This window comes from Ciconia boyciana, chromosome 4 (assembly GCF_034638445.1).
Source record: "Ciconia boyciana chromosome 4, ASM3463844v1, whole genome shotgun sequence".
NCBI lineage: Eukaryota > Metazoa > Chordata > Aves > Ciconiiformes > Ciconiidae > Ciconia > Ciconia boyciana.
This window is the reverse complement of record NC_132937.1, coordinates 10,632,779-10,659,773: the sequence shown is the minus strand read 5'-3', so window position 1 is coordinate 10,659,773 and position 26,995 is coordinate 10,632,779. Positions and strand designations below refer to the sequence as shown.

General features: G+C 40.3%; 1 protein-coding gene across 3 annotated transcripts in view; it reads right to left on the bottom strand.

Moving 5' to 3' along the window:
• Positions 1–26,995, bottom strand: part of LOC140650981 (proprotein convertase subtilisin/kexin type 5-like) — a 262,110-nt gene that overhangs the window by 20,466 nt on the left and 214,649 nt on the right. For all 3 annotated transcript variants that reach the window (XM_072859926.1, XM_072859927.1, XM_072859928.1), the window contains 2 exons: positions 9,478–9,595; positions 8,200–8,388 (listed from right to left, as the gene is read on the bottom strand). In XM_072859926.1, coding sequence (XP_072716027.1) covers positions 8,200–8,388; positions 9,478–9,595 — 307 coding nt within the window. The remainder of the gene's footprint in view (positions 1–8,199; positions 8,389–9,477; positions 9,596–26,995) is intronic.

Sequence of the window (26,995 nt, the reverse complement as noted above, 5' to 3'; positions counted from 1 at the left end):
TCTATTCAAACACTTGACAGGATTGAGTTTGGGTAAAAGTGAGAGACTAATGGCATCTGATGATTTCATCTGACTAACAACATTACCATAATTACTTAGGTCTTGGGTGAAGAGGTTAGAGCTCAGGCCTGGATTACAGTAATATCTAGTACGGGGGGGCCCAGTTCAGAGGCTGCAATTTGATGCTGATCAGGTGGGTGAATGTGGACTGTTGGGAGTTTTCATTGCCTAAAACTGGAATTTATTAATGAGATTTTGGAAAGACACAAGAGAACTTGCACTTCTGTTCAGTGCTCACAGCATGTTGCCTGGTACCCCAAAGCTATTGATGGGAGATAGATACACTCTAATCGAGACTGTTGCCTCTACTAAAATGGCACATCTCAGCTTTAAAGATATATATACACACACACATATACAAAGATCTCCCCCTCTCACACACAAAGCAGAATGAGAACTACAACATTTATCACCATTTTAATTTGCTTTTTAGTCCACTGGTGACAGCTATATTTAAATATTTTTCATAAAAAATTATCTGTAAAGTAGAAAATCCAATGGATTTAGAATACTTTTCCATTAAACTGAGAGAAATCTAGTGTTTGACTACAAAATACTCTAAACGATCTTAAAAATACATTTTATACTCACTTGATTCTTTACTGTTATTTTCTAAGCACATTTCAATCTTTATTCTCAAAAGGTTATGAATTTCAGTGGGAAAACATTGGGAAAGCAGGATACTTTTGTAGCAATGTGAATATGTGCCAAGTTCTGGTTAAAATGTTCACATAGAATGCCGATAAAATGCCATTCTTGCTGAAAACTGGTCAGAGGCATGGGGCCAAGTACTGCATGGGTCTACATATCCACAACTCTCCTCAGTAGGACCCATATGCATGGAGCACTTATAGGATTCAGCCCATAGTTGATTTTTGCTCTCTCATTTGTGTAACCATTTTCCATTCTCTATGAATGCCTATATTACTCATATTTATTAGAGTTGATAACATTAAAATAAAATATTCATATATATTTAAAATTAGGATGGATTTTCACTGATAATTGGATGAGATTTACTTCTGATGTAGTTCTAAATATAGAATTATGCCACCAGAGTTGGCCTGTTTCATATCACTGTTAAATCAGTTGTTTGAATACAACAAATTTCACAAAAACATGACAGATAGATAGGACACATAATTTGACAGATAATTTACTGAAAGGGTAGAAATTATCTACCTAGTTATTACCCAAAGTTTGCATGTGGGTATGTCCAATTTAAGTCATTATATGCAGGTTATTTCCAAGAGAGTTAGTCAAATTATCATACAGTGTTTCGCTGATAACTAATGTATTACTTTTTAAACACACTGTCAGTCAAAGCAGCAATATTCCTAATTGCCATTATGGCAGCTAAATTATATAGTATTATATAAGTACCATGCAATTATATTTTAAATTCTATATTCATTGGGCTTCCATTCACGTACATAGAAACACTAGTTACTGCTTATTTTTACTGCAGTTAGTGCCATATTATTTCCCATATTATTTTGTGTTTAAAGGTGTTTCTATGTTATGTTTTGGTATTTTAAAATGCTGATAGATTTCTATTTTAACCTTGCATCATTCTTTTAAGTCATTTTGGGAGGAAAAAACCAAAAATCCCTTATGTCTTGGCCTTGGATATATAAAAACACCTCTACATAAAATATGCTATGGCTGAAACTGTAAGTTTTCATATTTCCATCCCTGGAGGTGTGGGAAAACCTAGTAAGATTATTTCCCAGAAAAAGGACTAGTATTTAGAATGAACACTTCCCAAAACTTATTTGGGAAGGATTTGAATTTTATGAAGTAAGGTTCAAATTGGAATTTTTAAATGTATTAATTGAATTTCTACAAATGATTCTATAAATTAATCAAAAAGCTACAGACAGATCACAGAATCACAGAATCACAGAGGTTGGAAGGGGCCTCTGGAGGTCATCTTGTTCAACCCCTCTCCTCAAGCAGGGTCACCTAGAGCATGTTGCCCAGGACCATGTCCAGATGGCTTTTGAATATCGCTAAGGATGGAGACTGCACAACCTCTCTGGGCAACCTGTTCCAGTGCTCAGTCACCCTCACAGTGAAAAAGTGTTTCCTGATGTTCACATGGAACCTCCTGTATTTCACTTTGTGCCAATTGCCTCTTGTCCTGTCACTGGGCATCACTGAAAAGAGCCTGGCTCCTTCTTTACACTCTCCCTTCAGATATTTATATACAGTGATGAGATCCCCCCTGAGCCTTCTCTTCTCCAGGCTGAACAGTGTCAGCTCTCTCAGCTTTGCCTCATATGAGAGATGCTCCAGTCCCTTAACCATCTTAGTGGCCCTTCGCTGGACTCTCTCCAGTATGTGCATGTCTCTCTTGTACTGGGGAGCCCCAAACTGGACACAGGACTCCAGATGTGGCCTTACCAGTGCTGAGAACAGGACCGATCAAAAGAACCGTTAAGAAAAAAAAAGTAGAAAGATACTGACTCTGAGGCTATCTGTATGTGTATGTTGTACATACTTAACAGTCCAAGTATTTTTATGTTGATCTGCTTATGCACTCTCAAATCAAAGAACCTGGATTTCCCTTTCAGTGGTGTTGAGTGAAAGGATGAAACAATCGAAATAGTTACCAAAAAGTTCAGGTGTACTTTTCCTTATTCAGAAAGAAATACATACAGATTAGGATCTTTTTAAGGATTATGGAGCCAGTCCAGATGGTTAACTGATTTTGGAATTTGTCAGATTGATATCATGTCAAACTTCATATCAAGGATACACTTAGCTTGTCATGGACTAGTAAATTATTAGTATATGGTCTGATGAATTGTTAGTTGACTATTACAGGTTCTTATAGATTAAAATCGTTTTACAAGATGCTTAGAATAATCCGAAAATTTTTATGACCATGCTTATATACATATAAGCGTGAAATGCTCTGTCATCACCTAAAGACATGTCAGGCTGCTGAGTTCCACATACTGCACTGGTCAGCCAGCTGTGTGGCTGATGCTAATAGTTGTCTTCTTAAAAGCTGTGTGTGTTTTCCTATTGAATTTACAGTAAATCTTCAGAAACCTCACTCAGGTAGAAATTCTAATGCAAGAGCATGAATGAACACAGTGCCATATATATAGACTTTTCCTATCCATCAGTCATATAGGTCTGAAAAGGGATCTCTGATTAGGGTAAGGGCAGTAGGGGAGACTGAGTGTTCATCACACAATTCAATTTATTCCAGCTGAAACTCAATGTAATAAGTGTTGTTATACTAAGATTGAGCTGGGCCTAGTTTTTCTAAGGCTAGGAAAAGACCCATTCATCCTCACCATAGTAGCTGGGGCAAACCTATCTACAGGAAGTAAAATCCTAGGTGTTCTTCCTCTAGTCTGTTTTACACAGCTCCCCTCTTTCTTTTTGGTTCAGTACAAAACCCATAATCTGAGACATTTAGCTGGATCCTAAATTTGTCTTCATCCATTTGTCTTTATTCACACTTCTACTATTGAAAATTATTTCAAACTTTTAATTATGGATGCTAATTTTTCACTAAAATTGAGCTTAAAGTTCTGAATTTTAAAATCCAATACCTGCCTACCCTGCAGATCTCCCTGATTAATTCTTTACTAGTTTCAGTCCTCAAAGAAAGGCATGTGTCATTCTAGATCTCAGATATATTGCACTTCATTCTTTTTCCACATTTATCTTTGAACATCTTCCATGCTGAGTTAGATGGAGGATAGTGTCCCTTGCATTCATTTACACTCTTGTATATAAACCCAGTTAGTCTTTCCTGCTGAGCTGAGAAAATCAGCAGTAACTTTGAGTAACTCTTTGAGATAAAAATATTGTTTACTGTTTGGGGGTTTTTTTAATGTTGTGTCTCCAGTATCCCCAGAGCTCCTCACCATATCTATTGCTAATACTGACAGGATATAACAAAAGAAGTATTCAAATCCTTCTTAGAGATATTGACATTGCAATTGCAGTTCAAAGAATGGATGGTAGAATTGGGTGAACTAGGTGTCTATTCAGAAAAATAAAAGACATAGACAATCAAGAAATTAAATGAAACATAGCAAGTTAGCATTGGGAGAAAGTTTTCCAAGAACTGCTTCATCCTGTGGACATAGCATAAGCAGAGGATTATTGTTTGCTCATCCTGGATTTAATAATGTCACCATAGGGTAATTTTCACAGCTACTTGAAACACTGAGAATCAGCATGAAAGTTGACCCTACCCTTTTCTTTTTACCCCTAAAATGTCATTTTTGTTATTGGAGTCTAATGTGTAAACTGCAATAAAGATGTAAGATGGACTGGTCCAGAAATTAAAATGACCTCCTATAAAGAAAAGGTTTCCTCTACTTCTGATCACCAAGAATTTTTATGAAGTGATCTTGCAAGTGAGATCAGATGAGAATACCTCAGTTTTGGTCTAAGAGTTTTCTGCAGAGGAGGGTATTATTAAAATTTACTGATTATTGAAGGTTTCATTATAGGAAAAATATGGTATTGAAAATATTTCATTTTGTTGCTGAACAAAGGTATTATTAATGTCAGTGCCATGTAAGCATAGGAACCTAGTGGCCTGGAAACTTGCCACCCCGTGGTAAAAAAAAATCAGTTATGCAGTTTGAATGGCAGCAGCTGATTTAAATTTAAAGAGCAAGATTTAAACAAGCTGTGACTTTGGTGGGAGACAAACCTGCCCCAAGTTTGTGGATTCTATCCTCTTTCTATTTAGCTGCTCTTCCATGGCCCCCTGTATTGAGTGTCTTTTAGAACACGTCGTGGTATGTCTCAAAAATACTCAGAAACATGTGCTGCCAAATTCAGTGGCCAATTATTTTTAAAAAGGGGATACTATTCCCCTTTGGACTTAACTGTAATCATTTGAACAATTAATCCTCATCCTCACACCAGCCAGCACTTTCCAAGCCTGTATTTTCTTCTGTTGCAGTATATACAATGTAATCATGTTTAGTACTTTCCAAACAACAAAGCATATGTTCCCTGTAATGCAGTTTTTAAAGAATACACGAGGCTCAAGGCAGTGACAGTGTAATCCACCAATGGCTGCAAAGGAATCCACATCACCTACAATTAGCAAGTTTTCTTACTGAAGTCATTTTAGGGGATGCCAACATTAAGAACAAAATATGCAGAAAAAGGCCAGGTATTGCCTGGAGAACCTACTGTCAATGCACCAGAAACTACACAGTGACTCTTCTTTCCAGAACTGGTAGAAAAGTGCACATGTAAAATATACCTTTTGCACTTTAAGACATTTTACCAGCAAATTTTTTCAAATTAAACCCAGATGAGTAATGGTAAAGCAATGAGGTTTTCCCTAGATTCAGTAAAAAACAGCTGGTATTGCTGCTATTAATCATGTACATGTGCATTAAAAGCTCTTGTATGTCTGAGAAAAGCATCTCGGGTAGTAGCAATGTACAGCAGCCTCTGGAACCTTTGCCTATAGAAAAAAACCCAGACTGTTTGCTGCCAAGGCATCCCTGCATGCTACTTGCACTTGAATGACTTTATTCCGATGCCCTCGTGATTAATACTTTAAAAATCAAATGCCTCAAAACTAAAGACATTTTCATGTTAGTGAATAACAATACTCCTACCCCAGTTTTCATAACATAATGCTAAAGCGTACATACCCAACAACCCTCAATATACTAATTGTAAGACAACTAAACTGTAAGAAACAGAAAATCCAAAAATCATTTTGAAATATCATTTTGAAAAGTGTTGTGTCCATATACATCACTTTACCCTAAGAAAGGGTTTTGTGAAGGCTCTAGTGTATTTCAGATCTAGATTTTGCAAAATACATTTATTGCTTAATATTACTACCCCAGAGCTGTGAGTTGGTGTCAGCCAAATGTGACTGACAAGTCAGTATATCTCTGAAGCTTGCTTGGGGAAGGAATTTCTGGTGTGACCGTATGAATATTTGCTCTTTCATGTATAATTTGTTTTTACAAAATGGCAAAACATTAAATAGCCTTTCAGGTTTCTTTGGTTTTGCGCTAGCATTCTGATAGTATAGGATAAGAAGCAGCTGAACACCATCGTATTTCAATACACACACTTACTTTTTCTCTCTCTACCACAGGCACAGAAAACAATTACTTTTTAAGGAGCAGGGGTTACAAAGAGACAATTGAATTAAACTTTGTACTTTTTCCACATACCAGTCATCACCAGAGGTGAACTGTGAATGCTGGAATGTCTTTATTTCCCACTTGCTGTGAGTCAACTGCAAGACATGAAAGGCTAGAGCCAAGATTTAGCTGTGTTAAGACCACTGGGTTTACACAAGCTTGTTTTGTTTGGATACCTAGTTGGAGGATTTTTAGATTTTTTCATTTTGAAGCATGGAAGAACAGTGGCATAAAAACAGAACAGAAAGCTAAAGAATGATTCCTTCAAATAGAAAACAAAAGTCTGATTTGTAATTGTTCAGAGGGTAGAAGTCTGCCCTCTGCACTGGTTAGCAAAGGGTAAGTTCTTTGTTCAGCATAGCAGGGAGATAGATGTGTGTGCATGTGTGTTTTGTCTGCAAGGCACTGACAACACAGTGAAACACAGGAGAGATCTGAAGGGGGCCAGAAACTCCATAACAACTTTCTTTTCATTTGATGTGCTTTTTTCAGCAAAACTGACTGGGGAAATGTAGCTGATGAGACAGTATGGAAAGCAAGCCACTCCCAATTCATTAAAAGCTTTGAGGAATAGGACTAGGGATATAAACTTTTGTGAAGACTTGAGTGGGAAGGCAGAAGAGTTCTCACAACATAGATGTGACGTGTCACAGCAGTTCTTGCTGCTTCTGAGACACATTGCACTAATGTCAACTTTTGTGTGGGAGCCATGCTCTGTGTCCAGCAGAGCTGCAGTCATCTAAAGCTGCTAGTCACCAAGGCAAAAATATTCCTTATTATACTCTAGTCCTGTCAGGAAGAATTTTCTAGCCAGCTGGAGAAGTATGAAAGCATTTATCATTGTAACTTATTTGCACAGTTGGAAATGGGATGGAGTTTGAGGAGGTCTCTGGGCTTTCTTAGTGCTTTAATGATCTGTGGTAGGCAGCAGTACTCTTGATTGCTGATTTAGCATTATGTATCTGGAAAGGAATGCTGATGGTTTCTTCAAAGAAAATTTTTTGTAGTAGACCAAGGAAATAGAAATACCACCAGGCAGCCTTTCGGTTTGTTGAGGACAAATGCTAATGATGTACCTCATCTCTAGGGACTGAAATTGCACAAATGTTGGAAATGCTGCATTGGATAAAGATATACTTGTTTGAGTTCAATCTGGAAATAAAGAAACTACTTGATGCAGTCTCACAGTTTCTCCAAGAACATACTGTAGAGGTGACAGGATGAAAAAAAAGGATGGATCTTTCTTAGTGGCTAATGTTAGAGGGGCCTGACATCTGACAGCAAATATCCATCATAAATCTATGGGATTAAGGAAATTGCTGACTTTTTTTAAATTTTAATAGGCTGTTTATAGATGGACCCATTCATTTTAAAGTGCTAGTGCAACTTCTCAGCATTCTCCTACCAAGAGCCTTTCATGGCTCAAGCATACTACATACTACTACAAAAGGGGAAAAAAAGATATGCAAATTGGTAACATCAGGAGTCATAACCATATTCTGAAAGCTTAAAGAAAATAGTAAGAAAAGATTACTATTCTGTCTGATTTTTATTACTAGTAGACAAAGGCATAAGAAAGGAGGGGAATGAAAAATAAGTGCCAATAGCATGTAGAAACACATTTCCATTCAGCTTCAGTTTCCTTCTATAACACTCAGCCTGTTATTTTCTTTGCACTTCCCAGCCAACTAATAATTGGCGAGCCACAAAAGGCTATCAAAATTGACTAATCTTAGTTTTAAAGATGATGATCCTCAACAGCTTTACAGCCTATTCTTCTACTGATAAAGACAGAGATTGCCATCTTTCAGTTCATTTGTTCTTCATTTTCCCCATCTCTCTCAGAAAAAATAATCAAGAACTTTGTGTGTTTCAGCAAAACCTACTGTAATGACTTAACTACTCTTTGATGATGCTGCAATCTCAGCGCAGGCTCTGTGTGCTGACTGGGTTGCAAAGTTATGTTGTCATACTATACCTGTTGGCCAAGAGCTGTGACCTAGTTCCAGAAGGAGAGGTTAGGTAAATTGACAAGTCTCCACGTCGAGGATGAGTAACAGTGATGCGTACAACCACGTGCTCCAAGTAGATCACATGGTGGTTGGGATTATCTGAACAGCCGGTGGCTTTGTAAATTGAACGGACAACGCTGTCAGGCCGTATAGTTCTATAATATAAGCATATAAAAACATCATCAATGTTTCTTGCTTGTTCCTGACAACTAAATCACTTTTTCTTAGTAGTGACTGTCAGTGTTGGACAATCATTTCTGAGAAATCAGTAGCCTATAACCCTTATTTTTAACACTTATTTCCTAGCTGAAACTATCACCATAGTGTATTTACTTTACTGCAGTCACTGGCAATTACTAATTACTGATTTCTATTAAGGGCTATACTGACATGTACACATGCTAAAAGAGGACAGTGAAGACCTGTAATAGGAATAAACCTTTGGGACAGAGCATTTTTTGTGGATTAGTGGCCAGTTGGGATTGTCATGGGATGACAGCTGGTGATTAAGTACCATAAGTACCATAGCCATAGTCCTTGCTTATGTGATAGCAAGTATTGTGTAGCAAACATGTGGGCAAACAGTGTTGGACTCAGATGGTTTAAATTGGCATGGCTTCCTTGCAGACTATACCAGTTATGGATCTAGATTGTCAAGTATATCTATCAAATAAAAAATTTCCTCAATGATTTTAAGGCTTTGGAAATGTGCCTTATGACTGATGCTCTCTCTGTATCCCCAGAGTGCATGTACAGAATACTACTCTTAAGCCTGGTTCTATAGAGACCCTATCCTAGCAAGCAAAAAACAGTTTAGTCTTAGTCTCTGAGACAAAGACTCTCCTGAGACTGTTTCAGAGTGATAATATGATATAAGATTTTAATTAAAAGAATATTTGTCTGTTAGACACTGGACTATTGAGTTTGTACTCATCTTACGAAGATGACTGCAGCGCACTCAACTAGACATTCTTGTTCTTTAGAGCATCATCTATGCCAGTATCAATTAACATCCAGCCTGACTTGTTTTATACCTTCAGGTTTTGGGATATTCTTTAAATTCCATTCCAAGAATTGCAGGGAACAAACTTTACAGGCAAATGTTCTGACATATCTGAAGGTGAGAGAGATCCTCAGTGTAGCTTTCAAAATCACCCATTAAACACAATGCAAGGGAGGGATATATTATACCCAACTTCTTTCCATAAGTTTATGCCAGCAAGAGTTTTGGCAGCAGGTATTACTTGATTTGCCGATCCGTGTTCTCCACACACACATGCTGTGGAGGGACTGTTGTCCACTTTTCTGCTTCTATCACCATTGCTTCAGCATCCATCAGTCCAAATCCATAGAGGTGGCTCACTGCAAGGTACAAGCAGAATGCAATTATAGGATGAAACCTTGTAAAAAAACTTGTAACCTTGATAAAAACTTTCATCATAGAATAATTCCAGAGATTCATATGCTAACAGGAACTGCTTTTTTTTCCTACTTCTTATTTGCTTTGGCTCAAAGCTCAAAAATCTCTTTGCCAGGAACATATCTAATTTGTTCACTGAATCTGTTCACTACTTTATTACAGAAGCAGATAACGACCAGCATGAATAACATCGCCTTACCATGAGGAGGGTGGACCAGTACTGCAGAATGCCAGGGAGTACAATTGCCTCAGATTGCCCTTTGTCCAGATTCAGCATGGCCCTCTTATATGACATAATGTTAAAAGGTGTAAAGAACCAGAGAAGAGTAATTTCTGTCACTCAAAAACCAAATACACACACACATGTAAATATTGAAGGCAACTGAGACACTGGATTTACAAAGGAACAGACTGTCTTTTATAACTTCTGTATGCTCTTTACTTTCCTGAGTGTAGCATGTAGATGTTCTCCTACTCTTATATGCAGCACATTCCCCACTAGCCAGCCAGCCAGCTAGATCCAACATCTCCCTAAAGTTGTCTGCATGAGGAGGGTAAAAAAGTTATGGTATTTGAAGTCCAGGGCTTTAAAGGTAATCTGGTTTTCATGCAGAACATGTGTCTGAAAGGCTCCTTTCTCTACCTCCTTTGCACTTCTGCAGATGCAGGTCAGTGAAGTTATTGCTGGAGAGCTGTAACGTGGCTGCTGACGTCTGATATTACCTACTGCATGCATCACACATAGAATAGAATCATAGAATCATAGAATCATTTAGGTTGGAAAAGACCCTTAAGATCATCAAGTCTAACCGTAAACCTAACACTACCAAGACCACCACTAAACCATGTCCCTAAGCGACACATCTACATGTCTTTTAAATACCTTCAGGGATGGCGACTCAACCACTTCTCTGGGCAGCCTGTTCCAATGCTTGATAACCCTTTCAGTGAAGTAAAATTTCCTAATATCCAGTCTAAACCTCCCCTGGCACAACTTGAGGCCATTTCCTCTTGTCTTATGGCTTGTTACTTGGGAGAAGAGACCGACACCACCTCTCTACAACCTCCTTTCAGGTAGTTCTAGAGAGCGATAAGGTCTCCCCTGAGCCTCCTTTTCTCCAGGCTAAACAACCCCAGTTCCCTCAGCCGCCTCTCATAGGACTTGTTCTCCAGACCCTTCACCAGCATGCAGTGGTACTGAGCATTCATGCCTGGAAGATAGCATCCTGTTGACGCTCATTCCTGGATGGTCCAACCTTACCTCTATCTGCCTGCCATGCTATGGAGATACAACAACTGTCCCCTTGCAAGAAATTTAATGCATAGTAATTTAACTTAATGCCTGAATGCCTTTTACTCAAAGATGCAGAAGGCTTTAAAGCGTCATCTTTCCTTAGATGCATGTGAAAGAAGGATTGAACTTTCAAATGTAAAACTCCCAGACAAGATGAGGTATTTCCAACAGATTTGCTCCAGTCCCATAATCTTTAACTTCTTGATAATTTTGAGTACTTGATGTAACTGTCTCAAGCATTCCAGCAGCTCACAAAGGGTAAAAAGATAACTGCTTTGAATTTCTGTTTAAAGATCAAGTTCAGTAAAAATGTCTAGTTTGTAAAGGGATTAGTAATAAACAGCCTTACAAAACAGACTCAAACTTTCACTTACTGATCTTCAAATCAGCTGTGTGGTTTTGGTTGCTGTTCCAATCAAAACAGAAGCTTGCAAATGAATTTTGATAAATTAGAAAGAACTGTTCACCATGTGGTTTTATTGTGACAAATCTGTGCCCTTGGTAAAATCCTGAGGGGAGGAGGTGAAAGAAAAAAGCTTCTGGAGGGTGGAGTTTAGATCACAAATAATAACACTGTATTAATAAATCAGTTTATCTTGCTACCACAGACAGTGTTACCAGAAAACCCTCAGAAAAACATAAATGTTATTTTAATACTTAATGTGACAAGGCATGGCATAAGTCTTTCCAACTGCACCTTGCAGAGGATTTTATGAAAGCAACCTCCATTCATTGCAAAACCAGAATTCAGAGGAATCCATCCAAAAAAAACCCCAACCTTGTCAAACAAATAGCAGTTCAAAGCATAAAAATAATTGGTACTTAAGGATTCCATTTTCCAAATATGGCAATATCTAATGTCTGAAACTGCCAACTGAAGAGGGTTCTTTAAAGGAAATTTCTGCAAGGCATAACGACTGTATAATGAAATTGTTCTCTTTCCATCTCCTTCCCCTTCAGCCCCAAACTCAAGGGCACATAGCATGGAAATATTCATTTGGAGAGAACTAAACACAGCACCTCTGCCAAATAAGGCAGGTATTGTTTTCAGAAATTAAACAAAAGGACTAGAGTATATGAAGATAATGAAATTCAACCCTCCTTCAGACTTTTGAATTCTCTTTAATGTATTCCACAAACAAATGGACAGGGAAAGAGACTTTCTATTTTTACATGTGGGTGAGGGCAGGCAGAAGAAGGGCAAGGAAGGCTTAAATGGAGAAAAATGTTCATACTGTGAAGAGGGTCCTCGTGATGGAAAACTCCCTGGTCATAAACATCATCTTGCAAAAACATCTTCTGATCAAAGCATATTTATCTGTGCAGTCACTCATCTATTCTTACACTGCATCCATTGCTCTGATATTTAAAATTTTAGTTAATAATCATTCTGTCTGCTTCTGAGGGGGTGTAGTGCTGTCCTGTAAGAAGGTATTTGCCTTTCAGAGATGGAAGGGGAATGTGAGTTTGGTGTAACATAAATTGGTGGTTAAGGGACAGTCTTTTGCTCTCGTTGAGCTCAAGAGCTGCAAACTTTGATCTCCTGGTGCTGAAGGTGTCCGTGGGCAGAACCATCCTTGAATCCCCTCCCTCCACTCATGCAGCAATGCAAACTGACCCATTCCTATTTCTGCAAAATTGCATGCATACACAGCTTTACAGATGCAGTAAAACTTTCAAAGAAAAACTTGCCTTCTCAAACACAAAGTAAATATCACATTTTTGCTGATCTGTCTACTCTTCCTATCATTAAAGAAAATAACATTTCTAGGGGCTAAAGTCCATTTATTTATACCTAGAGCAGTACTTCTATTAGCTCAGCATGAAATCAAGGACTGCTCAGCTGCTGGATACACTTCCCCAGCTTTTTCATAATCCCTTTGTTTTTGTCTCAAACTGATATTGAAAATTCAATAGCTTCCTTATTTATATACAAAGAGGATGTAAAGCCACAAATCTAAAGACAGAATATATAATCCACTTGACTAAGAGAAATATGAATTTCTGGTATTGATAAATCATAACACAAAATCATGCAGACTCCAGGAAAACTGTGCCCAAACACTGAAAACACAGCATTTCCAGTGCCTCAGTGCAGCTAAATTTGTTATGCTGCAGTTTTCATTTCCTATCACCAAGATGTCTCATCAATAGTTTAGATGCTAAGCTTCCCTTGATATTCTGCTCATTTGACAAAAAGCACTGCAGGATATTTTCTCTCCACTACATTTTTTGGCCTTTAATTTTCTATACCATAAAAGCAGCATTGGAAATACAAATATTTCCTGGTATCTGTGATAATTGATAACAGATATCAAATACTAAATCAGTAGGCAAGACAAACTGCAATACCTTTAGTTTTTCAAACCAGGAATATGCAGCTGTGCTAAACTAGACTCAGCTGTTTGATATGTAAATTATTATGACTTGTCAATTTACACTACCTTAGGATCTTGCTACAGTCTCATCCAGAATGAGAAATACAAAATAAGAGTCTGAAATGCCCCTTATGCTTTGGTTCGCTTAAAAATTGCTTAGCAAGACAGGAAGACATGGGACTACAAACTTTTTCTTTGGGTTTTTTGCATTTGTTTTCTGTTATTCTATTCTGTAATTCAGTTGTGTGTCTGTGTGTGCATGTGTATGTGTGTAGAGAAAGAAAGATTTTTCTGGCAAGTTTTGAATGGTTACATAGTCATCTGCACCAAAGCACTTAAGTGAGTCTGAGCTTGTTTCCACAACTGTACTAGTGCACACATTCACCAAGGAGAGGTGAACATGTGCAAGTGTATCTAGCACTATAGTCAGAGCAAACAGGACCATTTTTTTTACACTTGATTAGGAAATGCATATATGTAGTCATTTGATGCCAGGTACTGTGCTGGCAACTGTGTACTTGACAACAGAGACTCAAAAATATTTATGTTTTAACAGCGGTGTAAAGCTTCCCCTTTCTACTCTTTTATTTGCTTCCTTTTCCTTATCAAAAGGAATTTCAGTATTTCATAGGACCATAGTAAATATTTGTTTCAGTTTTAGTTGAAGGATTTCAAATATATTAAAATGAAAAATTCTTAAGACTCTCCAGTTACTCTCATTCTATAACTACTTCAACCCAACCTACACCAATATTTATTTCACACGTGATAGTTTATTTGCAAATATAGAACTCTAATTATATATTATTTTAAGTTTCTGTCATTTGCTTAGTATATCAAAATACTTCTAATTACAAATAGGAAAGCCAGTTGTTTGAAGAAAATTAAGGGACAAAAAAAGGAGAAATGCTACAATGACACACTGCTTAAACTATTTTCATTTTGTTTCACCATGTCTTAACTGAGAGAACATTGATCTTGAATGAGATCTTGTTTCAGCCATATCCTTAACTGCAAATTACCCTGTTTTGTGGCAACCTATGACCAGTAATCTATGATAGTAGGATGTGATTTCTGAAATGCATAACTGCTTTACAAGCCAATAACACAACTGTACAAGAATGTTCTTTTTTGTTCTTGGTTGTAAAACCAACTAACTCCTTCAAGCTTTTTAAATTAAGTACAATATTTGCATTTTCATATTTTATACAGAACCAAACCCCAAATTTTTCAATTTTTCAACAACAAACCCAGTCCTTCCTCCCCACATAATTCCCCTCAATCCAGGTTATTAAAAAATATTAAAAATTAATCCAGGTTATTAAAATTATTTTATTAATCTTACCATCACACCAGAGAAGGATTTATAGGACAGAAAGTTGTGCAATAAATTTGTTATAAAAGTGGCTGTTACAAAGGTGCACAATGAGAAATCGAGGAGTTTCTATAACTAGAAAAGTGCAAACAGAATACTTAAAAATAGCTTTTATTAAGTTTCCAGTTGTGTTTGTCAATTACTGATTCTTGTATCAGTACAAATAATTTCTCTACTAATATATTAACTGTGGATTTACCTGACAATATATTTGACAAAAAAATCAATCCTCTGTATTTTATAGTTTTCTGTCTGACTGAAAGCTCTTATTCATTGATAAAATAAAATATAGATCTTCCAGGACAACTGGTGGGACAGCTAGTAGAAGCTAAACTTCCAGCAGCCAGTATAGCTTTGTGAATAGTTTCTATATGCAGTTCTGACACTATATCACCTTGAGCCTTTACATCCACTTAACCTCTAAAACCCATCACCTTAAGACATAAATTAAATTCAAGATCACTATTGCATTCACATCCTGGCAGTAATTATCTACTTCAAGTATTTAAAATGTGTATTAAGCAGGTAGACATTGGTTGACTAAAAGGACTAAAAGCAAAAGACAGTTTTGGATCATCAGAGTCAGACTCTACTAATAGTGACAGCAAGTACCACCCAAATACCTTCCTCTCTCACAAGTGTTAGCAGCCTCAAGGCACAGGTCAGTGGGATTCAGCCACCCCACGGTCAGTGGTCAGCACTGAGAACCTGTGTGTATCCAGTATGGCCATGCCAAGTTCTTCACTTCAAAGTGTTCAGATGAATCTATCCAGTCCACCTAATGTAAGACTAATGCCTAGTTATGCGAGTGAGTGCCAACATATCTCTCAGACTTTAAATCCACATAGGTTGAAGACTTTGTCATGTACATGTAAGATATGGTTGGATTGTCTTTCTGAAAATGTATTTGCTTTTCCAGACTCTTACTCTCAGTTGCCTACTCAAGATTCTGGTTTGCATGCCTCACATTTGGAAATGGCATGTTATATACTTGTGTCCTGGTTTTGGCTGGGATAGAGTTAATTTTCTTCCTAGTAGCTGGTATAGTGCTGTGTTTTGGATTTTAGTATGAGAATAATAGTGATAACACACTGATGTTTTGGCTGTTGCTAAGCAGTGTTTACACTGGTCAAGGACTTGTCAGCTTCCCATGCTCTGCCAGTCTCACAAGAAGCTGAGAGGGGCACAGCCAGGATAGTTGATCCAAACTGACCAAAGGGCTATTCCATACCATATGACGTCATGCTCAGTATATAAAGTGGGGGAAGTTGGCCGGGGGGTAGCGGCTGCTGCTCGGGGACTGGCTGGGCGTCAGTTGGCGGGTGGTGAACAGTTGTATCACTTGTTTTTTTTTCCCCCTGGGTTTTGTTCCTCTCTCTCTCTCTTGTTGTTTTCCTTCTCATTACATTTTTTGTTGTTGTTGTTCCAATTATTAAACTGTTCTTATCTCAGCCCATGAGTTTTCTTACTTTTGCTCTTCCGATTCTCTCCCCCATCCCCCTGGGAGGTGGGAGGGTGAGCGAGCGGCTGTGTGGTACTTAGTTGCCAGCTGGGGCTAAACCACAACAACTTGTTTCTTGATAAATGTAATTCCCACAATATTAAAATCCTGTGGCTTAATGCCTGGCAAATAGGAATCTAGATCATAGAATCATAGAATATCTCGAGTTGGAGGGGACCCATAAGGATCATTGAGTGCAACTCCCTGCTCCTTGCAGGACTACCTAAAACTAAACCATATGACTAAGAGTGTCATCCAGACGCTCCTTGAACTTGGACAGGCTTGGTGCCATGACCACTTGCCTGGGGAGCCTGTTCCAGTGACCGACCATCCTCTCAGTGAAGAACCTTTTCCTAATGTCCAATCTGAAGTTCCCCTGACGCAGCTTTATTCCATTTCCTCGTGTCCTGTCACTGGTCACTAGAGAGAGGAGATCAGCACCTCCCCCTCCACTGCCCCTCTTGAAGAAGTTGTAGACTGCTAGGAGGTCACCCTTCAGCCTTCTCTTCTCTAAGCTGAACAAACCAAGTGACCTCAGCCGCTCCTCATGTCTCGCCCTCAAGACCTTTCACCATCTTGGTCACCCTCCTCTGGACATACTCTAATAGTTTGATGTCCTTGCCAGGTTCTTCTTCTGATGTTATCATTACACCAGTAGTTTAGAGAGTGACACTGCTGAGCTGGAGCCTTTTTCAAAGACTGATGTGTTTGGAAGCAAAATCTAGCTTAAAAGGATTCCCTGGGTGGTGTAAAGCTGCAGAAATAGCTCTGTCATGGCTTGGCAATGAAGCTATGGGCCTGCTGAGAGGAATGAGTGGCCAGAGGACATGGCCCTAGGGGTATTCCTGGTGAGGAAACATTGCCTCGAGCCAACAAAGCCCCCGGAGAGTGAGAGAAACAAGTCACATAAGATTTAATTTGCCGATGTTCCTCAACAAGTGGAACCTAGAAGACACTTACTGACAGCAATCAATCAGAGTTGTCTTCCTGAAAAATAACAGCTTCATTTTTCAATCACAAAAAAATCATTAGTCTAATTTGTATAGGATACAGTCTGTTCCACTCTTACAAAGTAAAATTGATGCAATTTCATATGTTTGATGTTAGCTAGCCAAACAACCTAAAACTGACAGCCAAACTCAAAGCCCATGTTCTACATGCTCCATGCACCATGTGTATGGGCTGTAGGGGTGGGTAGAACTTGATATTGACTCTTAGCGCCATATGCAAATGCCAGCTAGAATCTGTAAGATTGGAAGGTCTTTTGATATATGTACAGCTTTGGTTGACATATCAGTTCTTGAGTGTTTGCTATTTTCAGGAGTCTTATACCAGCTTCTAACTATGTTTTCAAAATATAATTTAAAATCATTATTTAACATATGCAGCATGGTGCTTATGGATAGGTTATTTATTTTCTCTGAAATGTACATGGTGTTGTGCAGACTTTCTCACTGGTCTCTGAATTTGTGCCTGGTTACTGGTTACCTTAAAGCAATTTAAATCTGACCCATCACAGGAACATAGATAGTCTTGTCTCTTCATCATTCCCAGAACTGGTAATGCTCTGCTTACAAGAATAATCACCAGTTCTATTAAGCACTATAACACTATAATTTAAAAATTATACTCAAAGGCTGCCTCTCTCTCCTAAAGTAGCCAACTGTGATACTTCGGCTAATCTAAATGGATGGGATTTAGCTCTGCTAGTCTGTTATTATTCCCTGACAAATGAGATTGCTCTCAATTTCTGTAGGAAGAATACCTCCACCAGGCCTAGAAATGTCTTGAAATGGAAAAAAATGGCTAGAGTTTTGATTTTCATTTGTCTTTCAGTGGCATTTTTTCTCACTGTACTAAAGTGTTATTATCTATGCTTTAGAGCCAAGAAGACTGAAGGATGTTCTCTAAAATCTTCCTGCAAATTAATAGCATTCCTTCACTCTGAATGGTCTGTTTTCCCAGAGAATTTTCTTTGACACTATATGGAGCTTCAGTTACATATAAAGAATTGTTCAGATGATTTGACCATTTTTCTTATAACTGCAGTGTTTCATTTTGTTTCTTTCAACATAGAAACGAATTGGCATTAACACAGTGTTCCCTTTTTATGACTGCAGTGGCAAACTCTATTGTTGACCAAAAAACTGACAGAAAAATGAGCCTCTGCATTCCAATCTGCCATAGCAGAAACAGTTCAACAATTTTGGTATCTTCACAAGAAGAGATATTCTCTAGTATTTTTCTAAATAACTGGTGAATTAGCTGCTTAATTCTTTAAAAAAACTCTGATTTTGAAGCCAAATTGAGCCAAATTGATCTCTTTATCTAGTGACAAAATATATTTACAACTGACTAGACGAAAAAAACTCTAAAATGAGTATCCAAACTTTCTTTTTGAGACTATCAAGTAATAAATTCCTGTGTATACATATGTTGTGGTTTAGCCCCAGTCAGCAACCAAGTACCACACAGCCGCTCGCTCACCCTCCCCCCTCCCAGAGGGACAGAGGAGAGAATCAGAAGAGCAAAAGTAAGAAAACTCATGGGTTGAGATAAGAACAGTTTAATAATTGGAATAATAATAATAATAATAATAATAATAAAATTGTAATGAGAAGGAAAACAACAAGAGAGAGAGAGGAACAAAACTCAAAGGAGAAAAAACAGTGATACAACTGCTCACCACCTGCTGACCGATGCCCAGCCAGTCCCCGAGCAGCGATTGCTGCCCCCCAGCCAACTCCCCCCAGTTTATATACTGAGCATGACATCATATGGTATGGAATAACACTTTGGCCAGTTTGGATCAACTATCCTGGCTGTGTCCCCTCCCAGCTTCTTCTGCACCTGGCAGAGCATGGGAAGCTGAAAAGTCCTTGACCAGTGTAAACACCACTTAGCAACAGCCAAAACATCAGTGTGTTATCAATATTATTATCATATTAAAATCCAAAACACAGCACTATACCAGCTACTAGGAAGAAAATTAACTCTATCCCAGCCGAAACCAGGACAGTATCCACCCCTTATTCTATACCATCTATGTCATGCCCAGGTCCTACCCTTTCCAATACATTCCAATTAATCACCACCACTTTTCCTGTCTTTTGATATATACACACAGATATCATTCCCTTGGTCTATGGGCCATCCCTCTGAAATGTCCATTGAGTTCATTTAGTCCATGACTTTGGGCTCCATCTGTCATAACAGTCCTTCAGGGCAGGAGAGATGGTGTGTGGTGTTGGATTGTTGCATGCTGAAGCCAGTTCTGGTTCCATCACTGCTGCACTTTGCTTGGTTTCATCAAAATTCATTCTTCATTAACCTGGGTGATTCTTACTGTAATACCATTGATATGGTGTATAGTAACCATAAAAGTGATGACATACAATATTATATAGCAATTAACATCATACCATTCAGTTCATTGGCTATTCTCACCCAAAATCAAATCCCCTTGAGGTACACAGCAGACTTCCCCATCCTTTTGCATTACCCACCAAGTGCACCCGGGTCCTTGAGCAAAAGCAATCCCACGAATGGGCTTGCCTTTGCCTGAGGCAGGAGTAACCCAGACTGTCTTCCCCAGCATGTTTTTTATGTGCACTACAGGGACCTTATCCCCTTCTACAGTGTGTAAAAGTTTTGATTGGGCAGGGCCAGCTTGATTGGCAGTTCCCCTAGTGTTGACTAACCAGGTGGCCTTTGCTAAATGTGTATCCCAATGTTTGAATGTCCCACCACCCATTGCTCGCAGTGTAGTCTTTAACAGTCCATTGTATCGTTCAATTTTCCCAGAGGCTGGTGCACGATAGGGGATGTGATAAACCCACTCAATGCCATGCTCTTTGGCCCAGGTGTCTATGAGGTTGTTTTGAAAATGAGTCCCATTGTCTGACTCAGTTCTTTCTGGGGTGCCATGTCGCCGTAGGACTTGCTTTTCAAGGCCCAGGATAGTGTTCCGGGCGGTGACATGGGGAACAGGATATGTTTCCAGCCATCTGGTGGTTGCTTCCACCATTGTAAGCACATGGCGCTTGCCTTGGTGGGTTTGTGGAAGTGTGATAGAATCGATCTGCCAGGCCTCCCCATATTTATATTTCAGTCATCACCCTCCATACCACAGAGGCTTTAACCGCTTGGCTTGCTTGATTGCAGGGCATGTTTCACATTCATGGATAACCTGTGCAATAGTGTCCATGGTCAAGTCCACCCCTCGATCACAAGCCCATCTATATGTTGCATCTCTTCCTTGATGGCCTGAGGTGTCATGGGTCCACCAAGGTATAAATAATTCACTCTCATGTTGCCAGTCCAGATCCACATGAGCCACTTCAATCTTAGCAGCCTGATCCACCTGCTGGTTGTTTTGATGTTCCTCAGTGGCCTGACTCTTGGGTATGTGAGCATCTACGTGACGTACTTTTACAACCAGGTTCTCTACCTGGGCAGCAATATTTTGCCACAATGCTGCAGCCCAGATGGGTTTGCCTCTGCGATGCCAATTGTTCTGCTTCCATTGCTGTAACCACCCCCACAGGGCATTTGCCACCATCCATGAGTCAGTATAGAGATAGAGCACTGGCCACTTTTCTCATTCAGCAATGTCTAAAGCCAGATGGATGGCCTTTACTTCTGCAAATTGGCTTGATTCACCTTCTCCCTCAGCAGTTTCTACAACTTGTCATATAGGACTCCATACAGCAGCTTTCCATCTCCCATGTTTTCCTACAATACGACAGGACCCATCAGTGAACAAGGCATATTGCTTCTCATTTTCTGGTAGTTTATTGTACAGTGGGGCCTCCTCAGCACACGTCACCTCCTCCTCTGGCGATATTCTGAAATCTTTGCCTTCTGGCCAGTCCATGATTACTTCCAAGATTCCTGGGCGATTGGGGTTTCCTATCCAAGCCTGTTGTGTGATCAGTGCAACCCACTTACTCCACGTAGCATCAGTTGCATGATGTGTAGAGGGGACCCTCCCTTTGAACATCCAGCCCAGCACCGGCAGCCAGAGTGTCAGGAGGAGCTGTGCTTCAGTACCAACCACTTCCGAAGCAGCTCGAACCCCTTCATATGCTGCCAATATCTCTTTTTCAGTTGGAGTATAGCGGGCCTCGGATCCTCTGTATCCCCGACTCCAAAACCCTAGGGGTCAACCTCGAGTCTCCCCTGGTGCTTTCTGCCAGAGGCTCCAGGTAGGGCCATTCTCCCCGGCTGCAGTGTAGAGCACATTCTAAACATCTTGCCCTGCCTGGACTGGCCAAAAGACTACTGCATGAAGTATCTCCTGTTTAATTTGTTCAAAGGCTTGTTGTTGCTCAGGGCCCCATTTGAAATCATTCTTCTTCCGGGTCACTCGGTAGAGAGGGCTTACGATCAGACTGTGATTTGGAATATGCATTCTCCAAAAACCCACAACGCCTAAGAAAGCTTGTGTTTCCTTTTTGCTAGTTGGTGGAGACATGGCTGTTTGTTAGTTTGTTAATCAATCACATCTATTGGGATCTGATGATGTCCATCTTGCCATTTTATTCCTAAAAACTGGATCTCCTGTGCAGGTCCCTTGACCTTACTTTGTTTTATGGCAAAACCAGCTTTCAGGAAGATTTGGACTATTTTCTTCCCTTTCTCAAAAACTTCTTCTGCTGTATTGCCCCACACGATGATGTCATCGATGTATTGCAGATGTTCTGGAGCTTTACCCTGCTCCAGTGCCATCTGGATCCGTCCATGGCAAATGGTAGGGCTGTGTTTCCACCCCTGGGGCAGTCGATTCCAAGTGTACTGAACGCCCCTCCAAGTGAAAGCAAACTGTGGCCTGCACTCTGCTGCCAAAGGGATTGAGAAAAACGCATTAGCGATATCATTTGTAGCATACCATTTGGCTGCTTTTGACTCCAGTTCGTATTGAAGTTCCAGCATGTCCGGCACGGCAGCACTCAGGGGCGGCGTGACTTCATTCAGGCCACGATAGTCTACTGTTAGTCTCCACTCTCCATTAGACTGTTGCACTGGCCATATAGGACTGTTAAAAGGTGAATGAGTCTTACTGATCACTCCTTGGATCTCCAGTTGATGAATCACTTTATGGATGGGAATCAGGGAGTCTTGGTTGGTGTGATATTGCCTCTGGTACACCGTTGTGGTAGCAATGGGCACCTGTTGTTCTTCAACCCTCAGCAACCCCACAACAGAAGGGTCCTCTGAGAGACCAGGCAAGGTAGACAGCTGTTTAATTTCCTCCATCTCCAAGGCAGCTATACCAAAAGCCCACTGGTACCCTTTTGGGTCCTTGAAATACCCTCTCCTGAGGCAGTCTATGCCAAGGATGCACGGAGCCTCTGGGCCAGTCACAATGGGGTGCTTTTGCCACTCATTCCCAGTTAGGCTCACTTCGGCCTCCAATACAGTCAGCTGTTGGGATCCCCCTGTCACTCCAGAAATACAGATGGGTTCTGCCCCTATATAGCTTGATGGCATTAGGGTGCACTGTGCACCGGTGTCTACAAGAGCCTTATACTCCTGTGGGTCTGATGTGCCAGGCCATCGAATCCACACAGTCCAGTAAACCCGGTTGTCCCTTTCCTCCACCTGGCTGGAGGCAGGGCCCCTCTAGTCCTGGTCATAGTATTCATTATCCAGTTCTTGTATATAAGAGTCAGGAGCTCCTTCATTAAAATCACGAGTAAGATTAGCCCTTTTACTCTGTCTGGGGAGCTGTCCTCTGGAAACCGGAGCAGCAATTTTCCTGGAAGAACCCCCTTTGGGGATTGTTTTTCCTTGCAACTCATGTACCCGTGCCTCTAGGGTCGAGGTAGGTTTTCCATTCCACTTTCTCCATCCCCACGTCCTCTCCATGGTCACGCAGGTAAAACCATAGGGTGCCCCATGGCGTGTACCCTCTATACCTCTCTCTTGAGCAGAGGAATGCTGACTTCTAATAGCTGAGATACTGGTCTGTACAGGTGGAAAGTAGGACCTATCTTCTTCGAGTCGCTGGACCTTCCGGGATAGTTTCTCCACAGCCGAGACAAGGGAGGAAGAGACACTTTCTTCGTATTCCCGGAGCTGGCTAGCTGCTTCATCCACTGTTGGACCCTCCCCGTCTTTCCACGTCAGTATTGCCAATAAGTTGGCACACGATGATGGTGTGTTCCGTACCAACTTCCGCCACATGGGTCGTGTGCACTGGACCTCATCTGGATCTTTGGGTAACCGCTCGTCGTCCAGGTCACCATAAATCACCTCCAGCATGGCTAATTCCCTCAGGTACTGGATACCTTTCTCCATGGTGGTCCATTTCCTTGGGCAATATACATCGTCTTCCTTGAAGGGATATCTTTCCTTCATAGCTGACAGGTGTCGCCTCCAGAGACTGATGGCTGGTGCCCCTTTTCCAATTGCTTTGTCAATGTCCCCTTCCCTAGAAAGGGATCCCAGCTGTTTGGCTTCCTTACCCTCCAATTCCAGGCTACTGGCCCTGTTATCCCAGCATCGGAGCAGCCAGGTGACAATGTGCTCGCCTGGACGACAGCTGAAATGTTTTTGCATATCTTGCAGCTCACTCAGGGATAGGGATTGGGTAGTTTCCATCTCATCCACAACTTCTTCCTCTTCCTCTCCTTGTGATGGCCCTGCTCTTTCATCTTCCCTTTCTAAACGAGCTGACTTTCGCTTCCAGGATTTCTTCTTGTGTATAGGGGCGACTGATACTGAGACCGGTTGGTTCCCTGGTCCAACCACATTATGTGTCACAGGTGGGGCTGGAATGACCAGAGTGCCTGTCGCAGAGGGGGCTGGAGTGATTGCAGTGCCTGTCACAGAGTGGTCCGGAATAGCCGCAGTGCCTGTCGCAGAGGGGGCCGGAATAGCCGCAGTGCCTGTCGCAGCAGGGGCTGGAGCAGCCGCAGTGCCTGTCGCAGGGGGGGCTGGAGTAGCCGCGATGTCTGTTTTGTCACCAGATCCTTGAGGGTTCTGAATTGTGTTGAACAGGGCTCGGTAGTCATGGGCCAGGCCCCAGCACATTGCAGTGATTTGTATCTCCTTAGAACTGCCAGGGTGACAGCATACTTTTTCCAAATATTCTACTAATTTTTCAGGATTCTGCACTTGTTCAGGGGTGAAGTTCCAAAACACTGGAGGTGCCCACCTTCCTAGGTGTTTGCCCATGCTATTCCACACACCCTGCCAGTCATAACTATCCAGCCTCAGGGCAGATCTCTGGATGATATTCTTAAATTGCTTATTAATCTCGACAAAACTGAAACAGTATTTCCAAGCAATACCAATAGATGTATCTTACCTACCCAAGGATGTTCAAGATACTGAAAAGTTATTGTAACAAAGGAGGAAACATTGTAGAATAAAGTAGCGAAGGTGCCATTCTGTATTTCCTCCATAAAAAAAAACTCTCAGAGGAAGAAGTATAATTGCTAATTGTCTCCATGAGGTGGTACCCGATGTACAGTAATGGTTTCAGTATGGCACTTAGATACCAAAATAAACCCAAGGTCACCGTTTTAATAACAAATCTCACAGGCAAAACATCCCCAATTAAAGCAGAGCACAGCAAAGTGCAAAAACCAACACCGATCTTTAACATGTACAGCAAAAAAATGAGCATGGTGCAGATCAGGTAAACCAATATCAAGAACAGATGAATCAATATCGTGGCCTGCAACTACTAACAGATCTAAATTCCTTAATATGCTCTGGTTAATCTGTTATTATCTCAAACTCTTTGTGCCCCATGTTGGGTGCCAAAAAGGACTGTTGTGGTTTAGCCCCAGTCAGCAATTAAGTACCACACAGCCGCTCGCTCACCCTCCCCCCCTCCCAGAGGGACAGAGGAGAGAATCAGAAGAGCAAAAGTAAGAAAACTCATGGGTTGAGATAAGAACAGCTTAATAATTGAAACAAAATAATAATAATAATAGTAAATTGTAATGAGAAGGAAAACAACAAGAGAGAGAGAGAGGAACAAAACCCAAGGGAAAAAAAAACCCACTGATACAACTGCTCACCACTCGCCAACAGACGCCCAGCCAGTCCCCGAGCAGCAACCGCTACCCCCCCGGCCAACTCTCCCCAGTTTATATACTGAGCATGATGTCATATGGTATGGAATAGCCCTTTGGTCAGTTTGGATCAACTATCCTGGCTATGCCCCCTCCCAGTTTCTTGTGCACCTGGCAGAGCATGGGAAGCTGAAAAGTCCTTGACCAGTGTAAACACCACTTAGCAACAAACTAAAACACCAGCATGTTATCTATATTATTCTCATACTAAAATCCAAAGCACAGCACTATACCAGCTACTAGGAAGAAAATTAACCCTATCCCAGCCGAAACCAGGACAAGATACCTGCTGGCTGACAACAAAACAACCCCCCAAAAATAACCATTAAAAATTCTTGCCTTTTCCTTTCTTTATTCTATTGACATACATTTAATGAATGCTGTTTACTTGTCAGAAAATGAAACTAGTATCTGGCATTGCTTTAGCAAATCACTGGCTGGCTCAAGTGCTTTTCATGAAACAATCTTTCTTTTTATTAATGTTGGACAGAGATATGGAGATCTTGCAATCAGTAACGACATCTGTGAGCTCCTTCTGTGTGTTCTGCAACAGAGAAAGACTGCAAAGGACTATAGTGAGGGACAATGTTGCCGTGCAGCCTGGAAAAACATCCCACTGAATAGGCATGCTGACCTACTTTCAGCTACCAGCTTTTGCTGACCCTTTGTTGAGTGAAACATTCTTCCAAGTTTTTGTTGTTTTTACCCTTTCAATTCTCATTTGTAAAGGAGCTAGTCTGTCTCTCCTTTTCTGCTCATGTTTTCTTTCTTCCCCAGCATGCATGGAAGAAAGGTAGATTGTTTCTTGTGACTCTCTTTAGTTAATTAAAAAAAAAAAACAAACCAACAAAACTTCCTTGGTCATTCCGTGAAAGAAATATGGATCTTGTCATCAACAAAATTATAACACATTTCCTTAAGGAACTCAGATTAATCAGAGTAATTCATCTATTAAAAAAATTATTTAATTGTTACTATTGGCAACAGTCAAATATTATCCTAAATATTGCCATGTGCAATAGTAACATACTGTTTCAGTCTTGCCAGCAGTGGTGTGCAAACACCAGTTGAGTCCAGTTTTGAATGTTGTGATTTAATCTAAATCTTTTGCTTTTTATTCTTCCAAAACCAACAGAAGTTTAAAGAGATATGGATTTTTATTGGAAGCATTTGCTCAGCCTAACTTGCCAAGATAATTTAGTTAGAACTAGTGCTTTAATTTGAGTTAAAGTTGATTCCTGAGTTCCATAGAGGTTGAGGCACTTAGGTTGAGGCACTTCCTCTTTTTCAATTCCACCAAGGAGTCTATAGTGGAGTTCTGTCAGGTCAAGTTGTATTTCCTGACTCCCAGTCCCACAGTTGATCCTATCTGTGTTCGTGATTTTGCTCGAGTGGAGGAAAAACCTTTTTCACCCCTTTTCTTCTATATATATCTGCTACAACAAATAGAAAAATGTGTGTCTCCAAGGATTCAGATTAAGCTAGCTACAGTGGTGTAACAGTCCATGTCCTGCTCCCAATGCTGTTAATGATAGTGTGTTAGTGTGACTTCTCTTTTGCTAATGAGTGACAGCTGCCGTGAAGTGAATCATAGACTGTTTGCCTCTCTCAGGAAACAAGTGGAAAAACACAAAAAGATAGAATTTTGAAAGTGAGTTAGGGAAAAAATAACAACTCTATTTTATGCTACTTGAAAACTGTTGTT